Below are 20,755 nucleotides of genomic sequence, written 5' to 3'. Positions count from 1 at the left end.
TAATAGAGAGACTTGGGGACAATTCGATCCCCCCGCTCACAAGCCCAAGTATAGGGGGAGAGGATTGCGATCCTAAGCGTTCCACTGGTGCGTTCCACCCACCGGAAACGCCCAGATCTCAGTGGACCGGAAACGCACCTCCACTGCAAACCGGAAGTGGTGGTGCGCTCCACATATGCATTCCACTATGATCGGGACCGGAAGTCCTGTACGATCCTGCTCGATACGCTGATAGAGTGCCATCTACACACTACCCAATCACCCTGGACACTCCCTACCACCCCTGCCACCATCTTTTAGCCCACCACCATTTTAGCCCCAATAAAAAAAAATTATATGTCCTACACCATTTAAATGTGCGTTCCAGCGTGGAACGCACACTTCCTATCTCCAACAGGAAGTGACATCTTTCCCACCTCCTACCCAGCACATGGCATTATCAAGCCAGATATATAAAGCCCAATGGTGAGTTATATCTTTAATACTGCTTGTAGCTGTTTAATACTTGCTTACACTGCTCCTGATGAAGGGGGTTTGTATTCCCCCAAAACGCGTTGAGCCCACCTGTGATTTTTGAAGAAATAAAAAGAGGAAAAACACTAGAAGTGTTGGAGACGGCGGTGTTTATTTCCTACAATACTACAAACGATCCTGGCGGGGAAGGTTTTTGTCCCTGGGTGTCTTGAGCTTCATCCCATTGACCTCCTCCTCAGTGAAGTAAGTCACCTTTATCTCATCTGATCAAGATTGATTTTATTGATTCCGCAAGAACAATTTTAGTACTTTAATATCTATTCTCCTTTGATTTTTACTTTATTGTTACACTTTTTAGTCCTGGTTCCAAGACCCCTCAAGGTTTGGCGCCATCTGGGTGGTGGACCTGTTTTTTTTATGCTTCCACATGGACAATCCAGTTACAGGGGTTGTCTGGCAGTTTTTTGTTTTTTTTTAACAAAAGGCTCAGAATTGGTTAACCCCTTCACCCTCTACCGGCCTCTCCTTCCAGGTCTCACTCGAAACACACGAAATGACTGTTTAGCCAATCCCAGCTGAGGTGAGAATTGCTACTTTTATGTTTTTAACCCACTCTAAGCAGTCTGTAAAATGTTTTACCTACCCACACACACACTTTTATTCTGCCAGGTTCTGCTCCTGCAAGTGCACTGTAGGCTAAGCTTCATTGTGAAGTGCTCTCTTCAGTGAGCTGGTTCACAACTCTTCCTCTCTGCTGAGTGACAGCTGTAGCATCCAACCAGGAGAGCACTGCAGCTGTCAGAGGGGCTGTGAAGCAGCTCAATGCAGACAGCACTTCAGGACACTTGCAAGAGCAGAACCTGGCAGAATAAAAGTTCATATTCACACTACTACTAATAATGAAGCTCCTGCTCTCTCCAGCTCCTACCTACTGCTGTCAGCAGTGCTCTCCAGCCCCTACATAGTGCTGTTTAATAATGAATGGCTCATGGAGGGACTGAATGACAGCGAAAACACTTAAAAGGGTTTTCCAAGATGTTTTATCCTCAGGAAAAGTCATCAGTATCTGATCGGTGGGGGGTCTGAAAAACGGGAACCCCGCCAATCAGCTGTTTGAGAAGGCACCAGCGCTCCTGTGAGCTCCTCGCAGCTTACCAAGCACAGCACCGTACATTGTACAGCGGCTGTGCTTGGCATCGCCACTCAGCCCTATTCACTTATATGGGGCTGAGCTGCGCCTAGGCCATGGAGAAGCAGTGGGAAGGCTGTGGCGCTACTGAAAGTTCCACTACCTTATCAAACAGCTGATTGGCGGGGTCCCAGGTGTCAGATACTAATAGGTCATCAGTTATAAAGTCTCAGAAAACCCCTTTAACACGTTTTCATAAGTCATTGTTGATCTCTTGTGCACTGAAATGAAATATGCCTAATTTATTAAGAGGTGCAGCCTTTAAAGGCCCTCTGGCCCGCTGTGTACCAGAAAATCAAAGCTACACCCGCTTGGGGGTTTGCTTAGACTTAATATATAATTTACGACAGTTTTTAGTTGATGGCATAAATTATAGTAATCACTTAAATAAAGACAGTTTTGTGGTCGGCACGACTCCTTAGTCAGGTTCCTGGACACACTGGCTCAACGGGTGGGGTAAAGAAACAGCGGTGCCCAGTGGAAAAAGAAAAGATCAAAAACCACAAAAACAGAAAAAAAAACACACCACGGTACTCTTATAAAGTGCACTGTACATCTGGGACAGGATAGCAGATGGCACCGGCTGGTCCAGTCCGCCATCTTGTCCCACATGTACATGCACTTTGAACTAATAAATGGGATTATAAGATCAGCGAGTGCCGTGGTGTGTTTTTTCTGTTTATGTAAATGATAGTAAACCCGGCTGACCACAGAAGGCTCCGTCCCCTCCTGCTAAGCCCTGTGTCCTTTTCTTAATGCTTTAAAAAAGTGGCAATAAGCGCAAAAAATGTCATGCTCCATAACTTCCAACTTTTCAATGCTGCTTTTGTAGTATAAAAGCCTAAATCAATTTCCCCCTTAGCACTTGTTAGCCCTCAAACGGACTTATAAATCAGGGTTCCCTCCATTATCAGTTAGGGATGGGGCTGTGGGAGTTTACCTATAGGTGTGTCCCTGTCCTCTTTTCCTTGCACTAGTACTGGAGTTGAAGAGGAAAAAGAGGGGATAAAACAGGTGTCAGTAGAAAAGACATAATGGTAAATGTTAGGCCTCATGTACATGAACGTTGTTTGGGTCCGTATCCAAGCCGCATTTTTTGAGGCTCAGATGCGGACCCCATCATTTCAATGGGGCCGCAAAAGATGCAGAGAGCACTCCGTGTGCTGTCCACATTCGTTGGTCCGTTCAGTGGCCCTGTAAAAAAAAAAAATATAGAACATGTCCTATTCTTGTCCGTTTTGCAGACAAGAATAGGCATTTCTTTTATGGGCGGCCCGTTCCGTGAAATGCAGAACGCACGCGGGCGGCATCCGTGTTTAGCGAATCTGCAATTTGCGGACCGCAAAACACGTGCCAGTCGTGTGCATGAGGCCTTAGGCTGTTGTTTTTTGGTCTGTACATTCTTGATATTCTTGGCCCTTGAGACGCAGCCAGTCAAATAGCCATAGACCCCCATTCCCCCGACGGAGGTCAAGAGAGTGTCCTTCTGGCCTCCAATGGCATGGTATGCCTTGGCGTACTTTTTTTTTTTTTTTAAACCGTACAGGAAAACCCAGTAAACTGCTTATACAGTGGCATATGTCAGCGCTATGCATAGAGGAATACCCCTGACCTATACCTCCCATGTATAACTAAAACACAATGTGAACAGAGCCTTCCATGTAGAATAGTAATGTACCTGATAAGAGGCGAGTGACTGTGATAGCAAGTTGCACCGGCTAGCTCCGAGAAGGTCTACCTTCTGGCACACATTCATTTTTGTCTTGTCGAAGTGACTCTTAGTATTTCGCACTTGAATTTGCACCTAGGCAAAAGGAACATGAATATGAGCTCAAATCTTCTTAAGCTGAATATAAAATGCAATCTATGAATCGTGACAAGCCATGACATTAGATTTTTTTTGTGTTGGCAGGACACCACTGCTGCACGGTGGGCAGTCCAAAAGTCTCACAACTGTAACCACCTACGGGCTCATACACAAGAACGCGTGTCGCCCGTACCGTGCATTGGGGACCGTGCACGAGCACCATCCGTGTGGCCAACGCTGACGGATACAGACCCATTCAACTTGAGCAGGTTCTATTTTTTTGTGTTGCGGAGGAATGGACTGAAATGCCACGGAAGCACTCCGTAGTGCTTCCATGGCCTTCCGCCCCGTGCCTCTTCACCATATCTTCCGGATTGCGGACCCGCTGTTGGCAAGCTGCAATACGGGCTCGGCGGGCACACGTTCATGTGTATGAGCCTTAACGCCTTCATACACATAGCGATCGCAGTCAATGATTAACCAAAACTTATTTCACTGTCATCTCAGGTGCAATGTCTGGTTTATGCAAAATAGACAGAAATATATTTGGCAAACTGTATTTTTTTCTTACAATTATGGAAACTGATATATTTGAGTCATTACTTGGAATAAAAGCCATTCCCCTATGAAGGAAATAGAAATATGGACTTACTATCCATTTTCTAACACATCTCTATGTACCCATGTACATTGTGAAAATAATCTGATCTAGTACTGGCTGATACAGTGTTCCTGTACAAAATGGTACCAAACCCAGATTATTATATATAGCATCAACATGGACAACTCCTACAAAAAAAAGATTGGTAGTTGGGCGGCATTAAAGGGGTTTTCCGGGAGTTTTACACTGATGACCTATGCTGTGGATAGGTCTTCAGTATCTGATCAATAGGGGTCTCACCATTCTTTTAGGAAACCAAGAACAGCGCCGTACATTGCAGGGCTCCAGACTAAAAAAAATATCAAGGAGCCATTGGCTCCTAACCTGAAAAATTTAGGAGCCAAATTAAATTTTTAGTCGCCAAACTTAAAATACGTATAATATAGCTGGGATGCTTAGGAGCATGGGGTTTTCTAAGCTACAGCCCACGCAGCTAAAGGGGTTGTGCACTCATTTCCATGACCTGTCGGACTAGCCGCTTTGGTAATCCCTAGGTGCTGGGTCCTGGCTCATTCGCTTCCCGACCTCTGCTGCTTGTCTTGGGTTTCTCCATGAAAACGTTTGGCTGCAGTGGCATCAAGACAATCGCTGGCCACAGTGTGAGGGGCAGATTTTCACCCAGCAGACGTCTGCAGCGTGTGTCTGCTGGAAGAAAGCCAGAGCAGAGCAGAGGGTCCAGGCGCAAATGGCGACAAGACAACAAAGTCTTGTTGCCATTCTGCAATTCTATTCAATTGCATTTTGGTCGCCATCTGCAGCACTGGCGTCCGCAAAATCCTATTTTTTGCGGATCTATTGCAACAATGTCTATCCTTGTCCGCAAAACGGACAATTTCTATCTTTTTTGCAGGGCTACGTAACGGACATACGGACACAAAAACAAAATACGTTCGTCTGAATGTTGCCTAAAGGTGTATTCACACGCAGCAGATTTGTTCTAGAAATTTCTGTGACCGAAACGCACTTCCAATCATCTGAATGGGGTTGTTCCTGCAGCAGGTGCATAGTTTACTGCCTTCAGTTGAATGGGACAGTCACAGAAATGTCTCCAATAAATCCGCCACGTGTGAACACACCCTGACACCAGAATTACTGTAAAGGATTTACTAAGAGCTAAGGGGGTTCATCAAACTGGTGTAAAGTAGAACTGGCTGAGTTGCCCATAGCAACCAATCAGATTCCTCCTCTCATTTTCCAAAGGAGCTGTCAAAAATGAAAGGTGGAATCTGATTGGTTGCTATGGGCAACTCAGCCAGTTCTACTTTATACCAGTTTGATAAATGAAAAAAAAAAAAAAAAACACCCTTCATAAGGCTGTATCCTTGCTGAGGGGCACCAAAAACTGCAGGTGTCCAGCCTAAACAGTCCCCCCCCAATTATTCTACCAGACAATAACATTTTGGGGCGTCATATCCTCTGTGTAGCAGTTGCCCATAGCAACTAGTCAGCCTGCAGCTCAGAGAACATGAACGGGTCCGATTGGTTGCCAAGGGCAACTGCTAACCGTCCTCTCCTACCTGCCGCAGTGAGCGCCTCACACGCCGCCACCTGGAGCTGTCGCTCTCCTCCTGTCCCGATGTGAGCGCGGCAGCCCGGACTTCAGCGGTCACCAGGAAGACGGCGCTGAGGAGGGAGAGAAGAGCGGACACCACAGACCTGGCACACACCGGGGCCATCCTCCGTTATCACCTCCTGGCCATTCACTTTACTGGCAGGCAGCATAACCATCCCGACCACAGCGCCCCCTGCAGGCAGGAGCTTACAGGTATCCCTCAGTATTTCCCGCCGCTGGCACTGTGATGCCGGGAGTACCAGCGATTACGGGCGGCACAGGAAGAATATCAGTCCGAAGCGAATAGTCTGGTTGAGGGGAGGCCGCGGCTGGTCTGGGCCCGGTTTCTCCCGCTTGCACTGGTTTTCATGTTTCGGGGTTCCATGCTGTGAGGCCCCCTGTTCAAAGAGGCAGAGCAGTGGAGGGTCTAGGCGCAAATGGCGACAAGACAACAAAGTCTTGTCGCCATTTTGCAATTATAAGTCGCATTGGCGACCATTTTGGTCGCCATCTGGAGCCCTGCATTGTGTAGTGGCTGTGCTTGGTATGGCAGCTCAGCCCCAATCATTTGGTCTAGAAAAAGCTGCAAAGGGACATGACGCTACTTCGAGCGCCGCTGCCTTCTCAAACAGCTGATTGGCGGGGGTCCCAGGTGGCGGACCCCCACCAATCAGGTACAAGAGGATAGGTCATCAGTGCAAAGCTCCTGGAAAAACCTCTTTAAAGCAACCATCTGGTTCAACAAACAAATTAACATTAACTGCGGAACAAACAACACCTGTCTTCCAAATGCAGATTAAGCGGGCGATTGTCAGCAGGGATCTCATCAGTGGAGGAGACTGCTGCTATTGCATGGGGAGGAGTGATCACTAATGCCATCACTCGTCCCCATACTGACGTGTTGTTTCCCGGCAGCAGATAGTGATTTTATTACATGACACGGAGGCTCCTATTGCATTCTCTTTCTTTACTGAAATTTATCATAGCAGCACAGAAAAAAAGAGAAAAAACCTTTACCACACAGGGTAACTATGGCAACAAGCCCCCCCTAACCCAGTATAAGAGTCCTGGTATCAAACAACTCCTCCTCTTTCTTTGCTGCTCCACACCAGATAAGTAGCACTTTTATCTTGTGTAGCCTTGATTTGTATATCTTGTGATATTATCGTATGGTTTTTTGTTATTGACGGGGGGTTTCTCCCCAATCTGGGTCTGGTATCTCTGTATACTTTTGTTTTTTCCAGTTTTCTTACTCTGGTTATTTCTCTAAAGATTCTTTATTGCGCTCCCCTGGGATTTTTTATCCCTCGGTTCTGCTTTCACTTTAATTGCGCTTCCCTGGGATATCTATCCCTCGGTTCTGCCCTCACTTGTTGTATCGCTACCCCTCCTGTAGCACCCGTTTGTCGCTTCCTCCCCTCACCTCATTCCGGCCGTCGCTCCTGTAGCCACTCCCCCTCGCCATCTTTGCCGGCCTTCTTCTTCCCTGCTCGCCTTTCCCGCGTCTGCTCTCGGCGGGACTGCGCGCTCCTTCCGGCTCTTACAGGAAGTCGCGTCAGTTCTCGCGAGACTACGGCCGTCTTTCCCCTACACTGCATCGGCTGCTCCGGTCCGGTTCTCTGTCTAGAATTTCGGCGATTACTGTTGCTAATTCGCTCAATTAAGCGCTTACTAATATATATATATATATTCTCCACTGTTATTATGGCTGAAGGTAATAATAATGTTAACCCTTCCTTACCTGGGGGCCCTGAGAATACATTATCCCCTCCTTCTCTGATTACCCCAGTGGGGTCCATTCCCCTTCAGGCCTCTGATTTGCAGCGCTCTGTGACTGCTGCGATTCAAGCAGCCATGGGCTCTGTGTCTAGCGCCATTTCCTCCTCTATATCGGAGGCGCTCAAGGGCCACTCTTCCAAACGCCATCATCGCCCTGCCCGTCAGCACAGTCACCCTGTGCCTGAGCCCACCGCCTCCAGAAAACCTATGACTGGTGTGAAGTTATCCACCACTGAGAGCGCGCATATATCGCGCTAGAGAGCCCATGCCCGCCGGGCAGAAAAGGCGAGGCCTTGGAAATGCGCCAGAGCGCAACCTGAACCCGATTCTGAATCGGATGTAGTATCTGATGAGGAGGCTAGTATACAAGATGTCTCTTCTGATGAAGAGGGGCTTGATTTCACAGACGAGGTCTTCCCGGGCAACTCTTCCACATTGACGGAGCCTATGGTCCCTACTTCAGTTCCCCCTACTCCTACTTCGGCGGTCCTTGACCCAGCCGGAGAGTCCCTATTTGACCCTGATGCACTGCATCACCCTCGCTCCGCTGAATGGTTGCCATCTGACCATGTGGCGAAATACTTAGAATCCCGGATTCGCCATCCCCTGTCCAAGGAGGCGAGAAATAAATTGCGGGCTGAATGTCCCAGGCCCATTATCCCGAACAAAGTGGCCGAGACCCCTTCGGTAGATCCGAAAATGACTCAGTTCCTGGCAAAGTCCGGATGGAACCCACGTAGGGGTTTGGAGTCGGCCCTGAAGGCCTGTCAAGATAAATTACTTGACGTATTGGGCCCTCTTACAAAAATCTTTGAAATGGCAGAAACTGCCAGGACCCAAAATCTGGCCATTGACCCAGAGGAACTTACTGGATGGGTTCAGAGAGCCGTGTGTATTACCGGCAATGTCAACACCTCTCTATCCATCGAGAGGAGAAAGGCCATACTATTTAAAATAGAGCCTAAGCTCTCTAATTTGGCCCTCACGGAGGCCGGCAAGGACGCCCAAGGCCTACTTTTCGGGGACTCCTTTATTAAGGACCTCGGCCGTTTTGTAGGGGCCTTCACTGCGCTGGATAAGGCCCAGTCATCCATGAGACGCGTCTTCCAGGGGCGGGTCTCTTCCAGGGCCAGCAGCTCCAGGGGCCGCCTGTCCGGCCGTGCTACATTTCAGTCCCGCGGTTCTGCGGGTCGAGGCTCCTACCCATTCCGTGCCTCCCAGGACTCAAGACAACCTCCGTCATTCTTCCCGTCCCGCGGTTCCTCTTGGAGATCCAGAGGCCCCAGAGGTTCTTCCTATCGTAGACCCCTCGGTAAGTCTAGCTCTATCTTCTTCAGCAATTTGGATAGGAGGCAGACTCCATCGTTTTTCCCATGTTTGGTTGACTGTCACCACAGACCCTTGGGTCTTATCTACGGTTCAAGGGTTCCATATAGAGTTGACTGTTCCATCTGTTCAGATTCCTTTGCCCCATCCCATTTGTCTTCCGTTTCAGAGACAACGTCTTCTGCACCTGGAACTGTATTCCCTTTATCAGAAAGGCGCGATAGAACGTGCTCCCTCCACTCCCGCAGGTGTTATCAGCAGCATCTTCCTGGTGGCGAAGAAGGACGGTCAGATGCGCCCGGTGATCAATCTCCGTCCCCTGAATCACTATGTCCGCTACCGCCATTTCAAAATGGAGGGCATTCACCTTCTCCGGGACATGCTCCTCTTGAACGATTGGATGGTCAAGCTCGACTTAAAAGATGCCTATTTGACGGTTCCAGTAGCGGATTCCTCCAGAGACCTACTGCGGTTTCATTGGTACGGAGAAACTTGGAGGTTCACTTGCCTTCCATTCGGCCTGTCATCAGCCCCTTGGTGTTTCACCAAGCTAATGCGACCGGTCGTGGCCTTCCTCCGCAGTCGTGGGATTCGTCTAATTATTTATCTAGACGACATCCTTCTCATGGCCCAGGATCGCAAATGTCTGCTGGAGCACCTGTCGACCTCTATGGATCTTCTGTCCCGATTGGGTTTTCTCACCAACCTGGAGAAATCTTGTCTCGTCCCATCCCGCTCCATGGAGTTTCTGGGTTTTCGGGTCGACTCTGCCTCAGAGTCCCTCAGCCTTCCTTCCACCAAGGTTCGTTCTATTTGCAGGGAACTCCTCCGGACGTTGATTCTTCCTCAAGTCTCTCTACGCCAACTTGCCCGTGTGATTGGCCTGCTATCCGCTTCCATTCAGGCAGTCTTCCCGGCTCCGTTACACTACCGTGCTCTTCAACATCTCAAGCTTGCGCACCTTCGTGCCGGTGCTACTTACGAGGACCTGATTGTTCTGGACAGAGAGACCAAGGACGAGCTTCAGTGGTGGATCCACAATCTGGATGCCTGGAACGGCAAGGCTATCTTCGGTCCACGTCCGGACTTCACGATAGAGTCGGACGCCAGTCTCTCGGGCTGGGGTGCCTACTGCAACGGCGTGACCACCGGCGGTCGTTGGTCCCCTGCGGAGGCGAATCTTCACATCAATTCCCTGGAACTTCTTGCTGGTTCTTTCGCTATTCGCAGCTTCACGAACGGTATAGCCTGCGCATGTGTGAGACTTCGGATGGACAATATCTCGGCTGTGCGTTATGTCAACGCCATGGGAGGAACACGCTCTTCAGCTCTTTCCCATCTGGCGAAGGACTTCTGGGAGTTTTGCCTGGAGAAGGACATCAATGTTGTAGCAGAATATCTTCCTGGTTTGCACAACACTCACGCGGACTGGTCCTCGCGTTTTCTGGTGGATTCCAGCGATTGGAGATTAGACGTGGGGATGTTCTCCTCCATTTCTTCTCGGTGGGGTCCTATGTGCATCGACCTTTTCGCTTCTCGCTTGAATACTCAGCTTCCGAGATTCTACAGCTGGAGGCCAGACCCGGACGCGGAAGCGGTGGACGCGTTCCTCCAGAAGTGGACCAGTCATCTGTCATATGCGTTCCCACCGTTCATGATGATCCCTCGAGTTCTTTCACAACTACGTATTCAGAGAGCAGAGATGGTACTTCTGGTTCCTTTCTGGACGGCCCAGTCGTGGTTTCCTCAGCTGCTGGAGTGTCTGATCCAGCCCCCCTTGTTGCTGCCGTCTCTCCCAGACCTTCTACTCGACCCGTCAGGTTGCCAACACCCGCTCGTGTTAGACGGGTCTCTACGCCTGATCGCATGCAGAGTTTCAGGAGTTCCTGGGACGTCTCTGAGGTTCCGGAAGCAACTAGACGTCTTCTGGAGAACATATGAAACACAGAGAGGAAATGCACCAAACAGAAATGCTACTGACTATACTGGGAAGTCATACATGCAGGTATTAAAAGCTGAGACTTTCGCCAATATGTTCCAGTCAGGAAGATATCGGAGCCCATCAATGCACCACGTCACGGTCACTCAGCATGGCAAAGGGTCCTAGCCGCTACTCTAACTATGGTGTGAACATGGTCTGGGGGTGATATAATTCAGCCCACAGCCAAGCCTCCACACAAAGGCCCAGCATGAATACTGTGGTAGTACAATGTGAATGAGGCCAGGCCGTGAGCCACACCTATGCCAGACCATGTGATGGAAGTTACCAGGTGCAACAGAGTGTCCAAACACACTCAAATCTAACAAGACAAAAACACAGAAATGAAGTGGCAATTCTGGAGGAGCTGCTCAGCCCCTGACACTGTGGCGTGTCTTTTATTGGGGGAGCAGCCCCACCGCATGTGGACCGCAATAATCGACTAACCCCAGCAAAATATGCATACAATGGAGGACGTCGACGCGGTCCACATGCACCACAAGAGCAAACTACACAGAATGTAGCAAATAAACATATGAAACACAGAGAGGAAATGCACCAAACAGAAATGCTACTGACTATACTGGGAAGTCATACATGCAGGTATTAAAAGCTGAGACTTTCGCCAATATGTTCCAGTCAGGAAGATATCGGAGCCCATCAATGCACCACGTCACGGTCACTCAGCATGGCAAAGGGTCCTAGCCGCTACTCTAACTATGGTGTGAACATGGTCTGGGGGTGATATAATTCAGCCCACAGCCAAGCCTCCACACAAAGGCCCAGCATGAATACTGTGGTAGTACAATGTGAATGAGGCCAGGCCGTGAGCCACACCTATGCCAGACCATGTGATGGAAGTTACCAGGTGCAACAGAGTGTCCAAACACACTCAAATCTAACAAGACAAAAACACAGAAATGAAGTGGCAATTCTGGAGGAGCTGCTCAGCCCCTGACACTGTGGCGTGTCTTTTATTGGGGGAGCAGCCCCACCGCATGTGGACCGCAATAATCGACTAACCCCAGCAAAATATGCATACAATGGAGGACGTCGACGCGGTCCACATGCACCACAAGAGCAAACTACACAGAATGTAGCAAATAAACATATGAAACACAGAGAGGAAATGCACCAAACAGAAATGCTACTGACTATACTGGGAAGTCATACATGCAGGTATTAAAAGCTGAGACTTTCGCCAATATGTTCCAGTCAGGAAGATATCGGAGCCCATCAATGCACCACGTCACGGTCACTCAGCATGGCAAAGGGTCCTAGCCGCTACTCTAACTATGGTGTGAACATGGTCTGGGGGTGATATAATTCAGCCCACAGCCAAGCCTCCACACAAAGGCCCAGCATGAATACTGTGGTAGTACAATGTGAATGAGGCCAGGCCGTGAGCCACACCTATGCCAGACCATGTGATGGAAGTTACCAGGTGCAACAGAGTGTCCAAACACACTCAAATCTAACAAGACAAAAACACAGAAATGAAGTGGCAATTCTGGAGGAGCTGCTCAGCCCCTGACACTGTGGCGTGTCTTTTATTGGGGGAGCAGCCCCACCGCATGTGGACCGCAATAATCGACTAACCCCAGCAAAATATGCATACAATGGAGGACGTCGACGCGGTCCACATGCACCACAAGAGCAAACTACACAGAATGTAGCAAATAAACATATGAAACATAGAGAGGAAATGCACCAAACAGAAATGCTACTGACTATACTGGGAAGTCATACATGCAGGTATTAAAAGCTGAGACTTTCGCCAATATGTTCCAGTCAGGAAGATATCGGAGCCCATCAATGCACCACGTCACGGTCACTCAGCATGGCAAAGGGTCCTAGCCGCTACTCTAACTATGGTGTGAACATGGTCTGGGGGTGATATAATTCAGCCCACAGCCAAGCCTCCACACAAAGGCCCAGCATGAATACTGTGGTAGTACAATGTGAATGAGGCCAGGCCGTGAGCCACACCTATGCCAGACCATGTGATGGAAGTTACCAGGTGCAACAGAGTGTCCAAACACACTCAAATCTAACAAGACAAAAACACAGAAATGAAGTGGCAATTCTGGAGGAGCTGCTCAGCCCCTGACACTGTGGCGTGTCTTTTATTGGGGGAGCAGCCCCACCGCATGTGGACCGCAATAATCGACTAACCCCAGCAAAATATGCATACAATGGAGGACGTCGACGCGGTCCACATGCACCACAAGAGCAAACTACACAGAATGTAGCAAATAAACATATGAAACACAGAGAGGAAATGCACCAAACAGAAATGCTACTGACTATACTGGGAAGTCATACATGCAGGTATTAAAAGCTGAGACTTTCGCCAATATGTTCCAGTCAGGAAGATATCGGAGCCCATCAATGCACCACGTCACGGTCACTCAGCATGGCAAAGGGTCCTAGCCGCTACTCTAACTATGGTGTGAACATGGTCTGGGGGTGATATAATTCAGCCCACAGCCAAGCCTCCACACAAAGGCCCAGCATGAATACTGTGGTAGTACAATGTGAATGAGGCCAGGCCGTGAGCCACACCTATGCCAGACCATGTGATGGAAGTTACCAGGTGCAACAGAGTGTCCAAACACACTCAAATCTAACAAGACAAAAACACAGAAATGAAGTGGCAATTCTGGAGGAGCTGCTCAGCCCCTGACACTGTGGCGTGTCTTTTATTGGGGGAGCAGCCCCACCGCATGTGGACCGCAATAATCGACTAACCCCAGCAAAATATGCATACAATGGAGGACGTCGACGCGGTCCACATGCACCACAAGAGCAAACTACACAGAATGTAGCAAATAAACATATGAAACACAGAGAGGAAATGCACCAAACAGAAATGCTACTGACTATACTGGGAAGTCATACATGCAGGTATTAAAAGCTGAGACTTTCGCCAATATGTTCCAGTCAGGAAGATATCGGAGCCCATCAATGCACCACGTCACGGTCACTCAGCATGGCAAAGGGTCCTAGCCGCTACTCTAACTATGGTGTGAACATGGTCTGGGGGTGATATAATTCAGCCCACAGCCAAGCCTCCACACAAAGGCCCAGCATGAATACTGTGGTAGTACAATGTGAATGAGGCCAGGCCGTGAGCCACACCTATGCCAGACCATGTGATGGAAGTTACCAGGTGCAACAGAGTGTCCAAACACACTCAAATCTAACAAGACAAAAACACAGAAATGAAGTGGCAATTCTGGAGGAGCTGCTCAGCCCCTGACACTGTGGCGTGTCTTTTATTGGGGGAGCAGCCCCACCGCATGTGGACCGCAATAATCGACTAACCCCAGCAAAATATGCATACAATGGAGGACGTCGACGCGGTCCACATGCACCACAAGAGCAAACTACACAGAATGTAGCAAATAAACATATGAAACACAGAGAGGAAATGCACCAAACAGAAATGCTACTGACTATACTGGGAAGTCATACATGCAGGTATTAAAAGCTGAGACTTTCGCCAATATGTTCCAGTCAGGAAGATATCGGAGCCCATCAATGCACCACGTCACGGTCACTCAGCATGGCAAAGGGTCCTAGCCGCTACTCTAACTATGGTGTGAACATGGTCTGGGGGTGATATAATTCAGCCCACAGCCAAGCCTCCACACAAAGGCCCAGCATGAATACTGTGGTAGTACAATGTGAATGAGGCCAGGCCGTGAGCCACACCTATGCCAGACCATGTGATGGAAGTTACCAGGTGCAACAGAGTGTCCAAACACACTCAAATCTAACAAGACAAAAACACAGAAATGAAGTGGCAATTCTGGAGGAGCTGCTCAGCCCCTGACACTGTGGCGTGTCTTTTATTGGGGGAGCAGCCCCACCGCATGTGGACCGCAATAATCGACTAACCCCAGCAAAATATGCATACAATGGAGGACGTCGACGCGGTCCACATGCACCACAAGAGCAAACTACACAGAATGTAGCAAATAAACATATGAAACACAGAGAGGAAATGCACCAAACAGAAATGCTACTGACTATACTGGGAAGTCATACATGCAGGTATTAAAAGCTGAGACTTTCGCCAATATGTTCCAGTCAGGAAGATATCGGAGCCCATCAATGCACCACGTCACGGTCACTCAGCATGGCAAAGGGTCCTAGCCGCTACTCTAACTATGGTGTGAACATGGTCTGGGGGTGATATAATTCAGCCCACAGCCAAGCCTCCACACAAAGGCCCAGCATGAATACTGTGGTAGTACAATGTGAATGAGGCCAGGCCGTGAGCCACACCTATGCCAGACCATGTGATGGAAGTTACCAGGTGCAACAGAGTGTCCAAACACACTCAAATCTAACAAGACAAAAACACAGAAATGAAGTGGCAATTCTGGAGGAGCTGCTCAGCCCCTGACACTGTGGCGTGTCTTTTATTGGGGGAGCAGCCCCACCGCATGTGGACCGCAATAATCGACTAACCCCAGCAAAATATGCATACAATGGAGGACGTCGACGCGGTCCACATGCACCACAAGAGCAAACTACACAGAATGTAGCAAATAAACATATGAAACACAGAGAGGAAATGCACCAAACAGAAATGCTACTGACTATACTGGGAAGTCATACATGCAGGTATTAAAAGCTGAGACTTTCGCCAATATGTTCCAGTCAGGAAGATATCGGAGCCCATCAATGCACCACGTCACGGTCACTCAGCATGGCAAAGGGTCCTAGCCGCTACTCTAACTATGGTGTGAACATGGTCTGGGGGTGATATAATTCAGCCCACAGCCAAGCCTCCACACAAAGGCCCAGCATGAATACTGTGGTAGTACAATGTGAATGAGGCCAGGCCGTGAGCCACACCTATGCCAGACCATGTGATGGAAGTTACCAGGTGCAACAGAGTGTCCAAACACACTCAAATCTAACAAGACAAAAACACAGAAATGAAGTGGCAATTCTGGAGGAGCTGCTCAGCCCCTGACACTGTGGCGTGTCTTTTATTGGGGGAGCAGCCCCACCGCATGTGGACCGCAATAATCGACTAACCCCAGCAAAATATGCATACAATGGAGGACGTCGACGCGGTCCACATGCACCACAAGAGCAAACTACACAGAATGTAGCAAATAAACATATGAAACACAGAGAGGAAATGCACCAAACAGAAATGCTACTGACTATACTGGGAAGTCATACATGCAGGTATTAAAAGCTGAGACTTTCGCCAATATGTTCCAGTCAGGAAGATATCGGAGCCCATCAATGCACCACGTCACGGTCACTCAGCATGGCAAAGGGTCCTAGCCGCTACTCTAACTATGGTGTGAACATGGTCTGGGGGTGATATAATTCAGCCCACAGCCAAGCCTCCACACAAAGGCCCAGCATGAATACTGTGGTAGTACAATGTGAATGAGGCCAGGCCGTGAGCCACACCTATGCCAGACCATGTGATGGAAGTTACCAGGTGCAACAGAGTGTCCAAACACACTCAAATCTAACAAGACAAAAACACAGAAATGAAGTGGCAATTCTGGAGGAGCTGCTCAGCCCCTGACACTGTGGCGTGTCTTTTATTGGGGGAGCAGCCCCACCGCATGTGGACCGCAATAATCGACTAACCCCAGCAAAATATGCATACAATGGAGGACGTCGACGCGGTCCACATGCACCACAAGAGCAAACTACACAGAATGTAGCAAATAAACATATGAAACACAGAGAGGAAATGCACCAAACAGAAATGCTACTGACTATACTGGGAAGTCATACATGCAGGTATTAAAAGCTGAGACTTTCGCCAATATGTTCCAGTCAGGAAGATATCGGAGCCCATCAATGCACCACGTCACGGTCACTCAGCATGGCAAAGGGTCCTAGCCGCTACTCTAACTATGGTGTGAACATGGTCTGGGGGTGATATAATTCAGCCCACAGCCAAGCCTCCACACAAAGGCCCAGCATGAATACTGTGGTAGTACAATGTGAATGAGGCCAGGCCGTGAGCCACACCTATGCCAGACCATGTGATGGAAGTTACCAGGTGCAACAGAGTGTCCAAACACACTCAAATCTAACAAGACAAAAACACAGAAATGAAGTGGCAATTCTGGAGGAGCTGCTCAGCCCCTGACACTGTGGCGTGTCTTTTATTGGGGGAGCAGCCCCACCGCATGTGGACCGCAATAATCGACTAACCCCAGCAAAATATGCATACAATGGAGGACGTCGACGCGGTCCACATGCACCACAAGAGCAAACTACACAGAATGTAGCAAATAAACATATGAAACACAGAGAGGAAATGCACCAAACAGAAATGCTACTGACTATACTGGGAAGTCATACATGCAGGTATTAAAAGCTGAGACTTTCGCCAATATGTTCCAGTCAGGAAGATATCGGAGCCCATCAATGCACCACGTCACGGTCACTCAGCATGGCAAAGGGTCCTAGCCGCTACTCTAACTATGGTGTGAACATGGTCTGGGGGTGATATAATTCAGCCCACAGCCAAGCCTCCACACAAAGGCCCAGCATGAATACTGTGGTAGTACAATGTGAATGAGGCCAGGCCGTGAGCCACACCTATGCCAGACCATGTGATGGAAGTTACCAGGTGCAACAGAGTGTCCAAACACACTCAAATCTAACAAGACAAAAACACAGAAATGAAGTGGCAATTCTGGAGGAGCTGCTCAGCCCCTGACACTGTGGCGTGTCTTTTATTGGGGGAGCAGCCCCACCGCATGTGGACCGCAATAATCGACTAACCCCAGCAAAATATGCATACAATGGAGGACGTCGACGCGGTCCACATGCACCACAAGAGCAAACTACACAGAATGTAGCAAATAAACATATGAAACACAGAGAGGAAATGCACCAAACAGAAATGCTACTGACTATACTGGGAAGTCATACATGCAGGTATTAAAAGCTGAGACTTTCGCCAATATGTTCCAGTCAGGAAGATATCGGAGCCCATCAATGCACCACGTCACGGTCACTCAGCATGGCAAAGGGTCCTAGCCGCTACTCTAACTATGGTGTGAACATGGTCTGGGGGTGATATAATTCAGCCCACAGCCAAGCCTCCACACAAAGGCCCAGCATGAATACTGTGGTAGTACAATGTGAATGAGGCCAGGCCGTGAGCCACACCTATGCCAGACCATGTGATGGAAGTTACCAGGTGCAACAGAGTGTCCAAACACACTCAAATCTAACAAGACAAAAACACAGAAATGAAGTGGCAATTCTGGAGGAGCTGCTCAGCCCCTGACACTGTGGCGTGTCTTTTATTGGGGGAGCAGCCCCACCGCATGTGGACCGCAATAATCGACTAACCCCAGCAAAATATGCATACAATGGAGGACGTCGACGCGGTCCACATGCACCACAAGAGCAAACTACACAGAATGTAGCAAATAAACATATGAAACACAGAGAGGAAATGCACCAAACAGAAATGCTACTGACTATACTGGGAAGTCATACATGCAGGTATTAAAAGCTGAGACTTTCGCCAATATGTTCCAGTCAGGAAGATATCGGAGCCCATCAATGCACCACGTCACGGTCACTCAGCATGGCAAAGGGTCCTAGCCGCTACTCTAACTATGGTGTGAACATGGTCTGGGGGTGATATAATTCAGCCCACAGCCAAGCCTCCACACAAAGGCCCAGCATGAATACTGTGGTAGTACAATGTGAATGAGGCCAGGCCGTGAGCCACACCTATGCCAGACCATGTGATGGAAGTTACCAGGTGCAACAGAGTGTCCAAACACACTCAAATCTAACAAGACAAAAACACAGAAATGAAGTGGCAATTCTGGAGGAGCTGCTCAGCCCCTGACACTGTGGCGTGTCTTTTATTGGGGGAGCAGCCCCACCGCATGTGGACCGCAATAATCGACTAACCCCAGCAAAATATGCATACAATGGAGGACGTCGACGCGGTCCACATGCACCACAAGAGCAAACTACACAGAATGTAGCAAATAAACATATGAAACACAGAGAGGAAATGCACCAAACAGAAATGCTACTGACTATACTGGGAAGTCATACATGCAGGTATTAAAAGCTGAGACTTTCGCCAATATGTTCCAGTCAGGAAGATATCGGAGCCCATCAATGCACCACGTCACGGTCACTCAGCATGGCAAAGGGTCCTAGCCGCTACTCTAACTATGGTGTGAACATGGTCTGGGGGTGATATAATTCAGCCCACAGCCAAGCCTCCACACAAAGGCCCAGCATGAATACTGTGGTAGTACAATGTGAATGAGGCCAGGCCGTGAGCCACACCTATGCCAGACCATGTGATGGAAGTTACCAGGTGCAACAGAGTGTCCAAACACACTCAAATCTAACAAGACAAAAACACAGAAATGAAGTGGCAATTCTGGAGGAGCTGCTCAGCCCCTGACACTGTGGCGTGTCTTTTATTGGGGGAGCAGCCCCACCGCATGTGGACCGCAATAATCGACTAACCCCAGCAAAATATGCATACAATGGAGGACGTCGACGCGGTCCACATGCACCACAAGAGCAAACTACACAGAATGTAGCAAATAAACATATGAAACACAGAGAGGAAATGCACCAAACAGAAATGCTACTGACTATACTGGGAAGTCATACATGCAGGTATTAAAAGCTGAGACTTTCGCCAATATGTTCCAGTCAGGAAGATATCGGAGCCCATCAATGCACCACGTCACGGTCACTCAGCATGGCAAAGGGTCCTAGCCGCTACTCTAACTATGGTGTGAACATGGTCTGGGGGTGATATAATTCAGCCCACAGCCAAGCCTCCACACAAAGGCCCAGCATGAATACTGTGGTAGTACAATGTGAATGAGGCCAGGCCGTGAGCCACACCTATGCCAGACCATGTGATGGAAGTTACCAGGTGCAACAGAGTGTCCAAACACACTCAAATCTAACAAGACAAAAACACAGAAATGAAGTGGCAATTCTGGAGGAGCTGCTCAGCCCCTGACACTGTGGCGTGTCTTTTATTGGGGGAGCAGCCCCACCGCATGTGGACCGCAATAATCGACTAACCCCAGCAAAATATGCATACAATGGAGGACGTCGACGCGGTCCACATGCACCACAAGAGCAAACTACACAGAATGTAGCAAATAAACATATGAAACACAGAGAGGAAATGCACCAAACAGAAATGCTACTGACTATACTGGGAAGTCATACATGCAGGTATTAAAAGCTGAGACTTTCGCCAATATGTTCCAGTCAGGAAGATATCGGAGCCCATCAATGCACCACGTCACGGTCACTCAGCATGGCAAAGGGTCCTAGCCGCTACTCTAACTATGGTGTGAACATGGTCTGGGGGTGATATAATTCAGCCCACAGCCAAGCCTCCACACAAAGGCCCAGCATGAATACTGTGGTAGTACAATGTGAATGAGGCCAGGCCGTGAGCCACACCTATGCCAGACCATGTGATGGAAGTTACCAGGTGCAACAGAGTGTCCAAACACACTCAAATCTAACAAGACAAAAACACAGAAATGAAGTGGCAATTCTGGAGGAGCTGCTCAGCCCCTGACACTGTGGCGTGTCTTTTATTGGGGGAGCAGCCCCACCGCATGTGGACCGCAATAATCGACTAACCCCAGCAAAATATGCATACAATGGAGGACGTCGACGCGGTCCACATGCACCACAAGAGCAAACTACACAGAATGTAGCAAATAAACATATGAAACACAGAGAGGAAATGCACCAAACAGAAATGCTACTGACTATACTGGGAAGTCATACATGCAGGTATTAAAAGCTGAGACTTTCGCCAATATGTTCCAGTCAGGAAGATATCGGAGCCCATCAATGCACCACGTCACGGTCACTCAGCATGGCAAAGGGTCCTAGCCGCTACTCTAACTATGGTGTGAACATGGTCTGGGGGTGATATAATTCAGCCCACAGCCAAGCCTCCA

The 20,755-nt window shown here is 48.8% G+C and overlaps 1 protein-coding gene across 2 annotated transcripts in view; it reads right to left on the bottom strand.

The window, feature by feature from the left end:
* ICA1L (islet cell autoantigen 1 like) overlaps positions 1–20,755 on the bottom strand; it is a 93,558-nt gene that overhangs the window by 49,030 nt on the left and 23,773 nt on the right. For both annotated transcript variants that reach the window (XM_040441257.1, XM_040441258.1), the window contains exon 7: positions 3,342–3,467. In XM_040441257.1, coding sequence (XP_040297191.1) covers positions 3,342–3,467 — 126 coding nt within the window. The remainder of the gene's footprint in view (positions 1–3,341; positions 3,468–20,755) is intronic.

This window comes from Bufo bufo, chromosome 7 (genome assembly GCF_905171765.1).
Source record: "Bufo bufo chromosome 7, aBufBuf1.1, whole genome shotgun sequence".
Classification (NCBI taxonomy): Eukaryota; Metazoa; Chordata; class Amphibia; order Anura; family Bufonidae; genus Bufo; species Bufo bufo.
The sequence above is the reverse complement of the archived record's forward strand: the minus strand, read 5'-3'. Positions and strand labels throughout refer to the sequence as shown.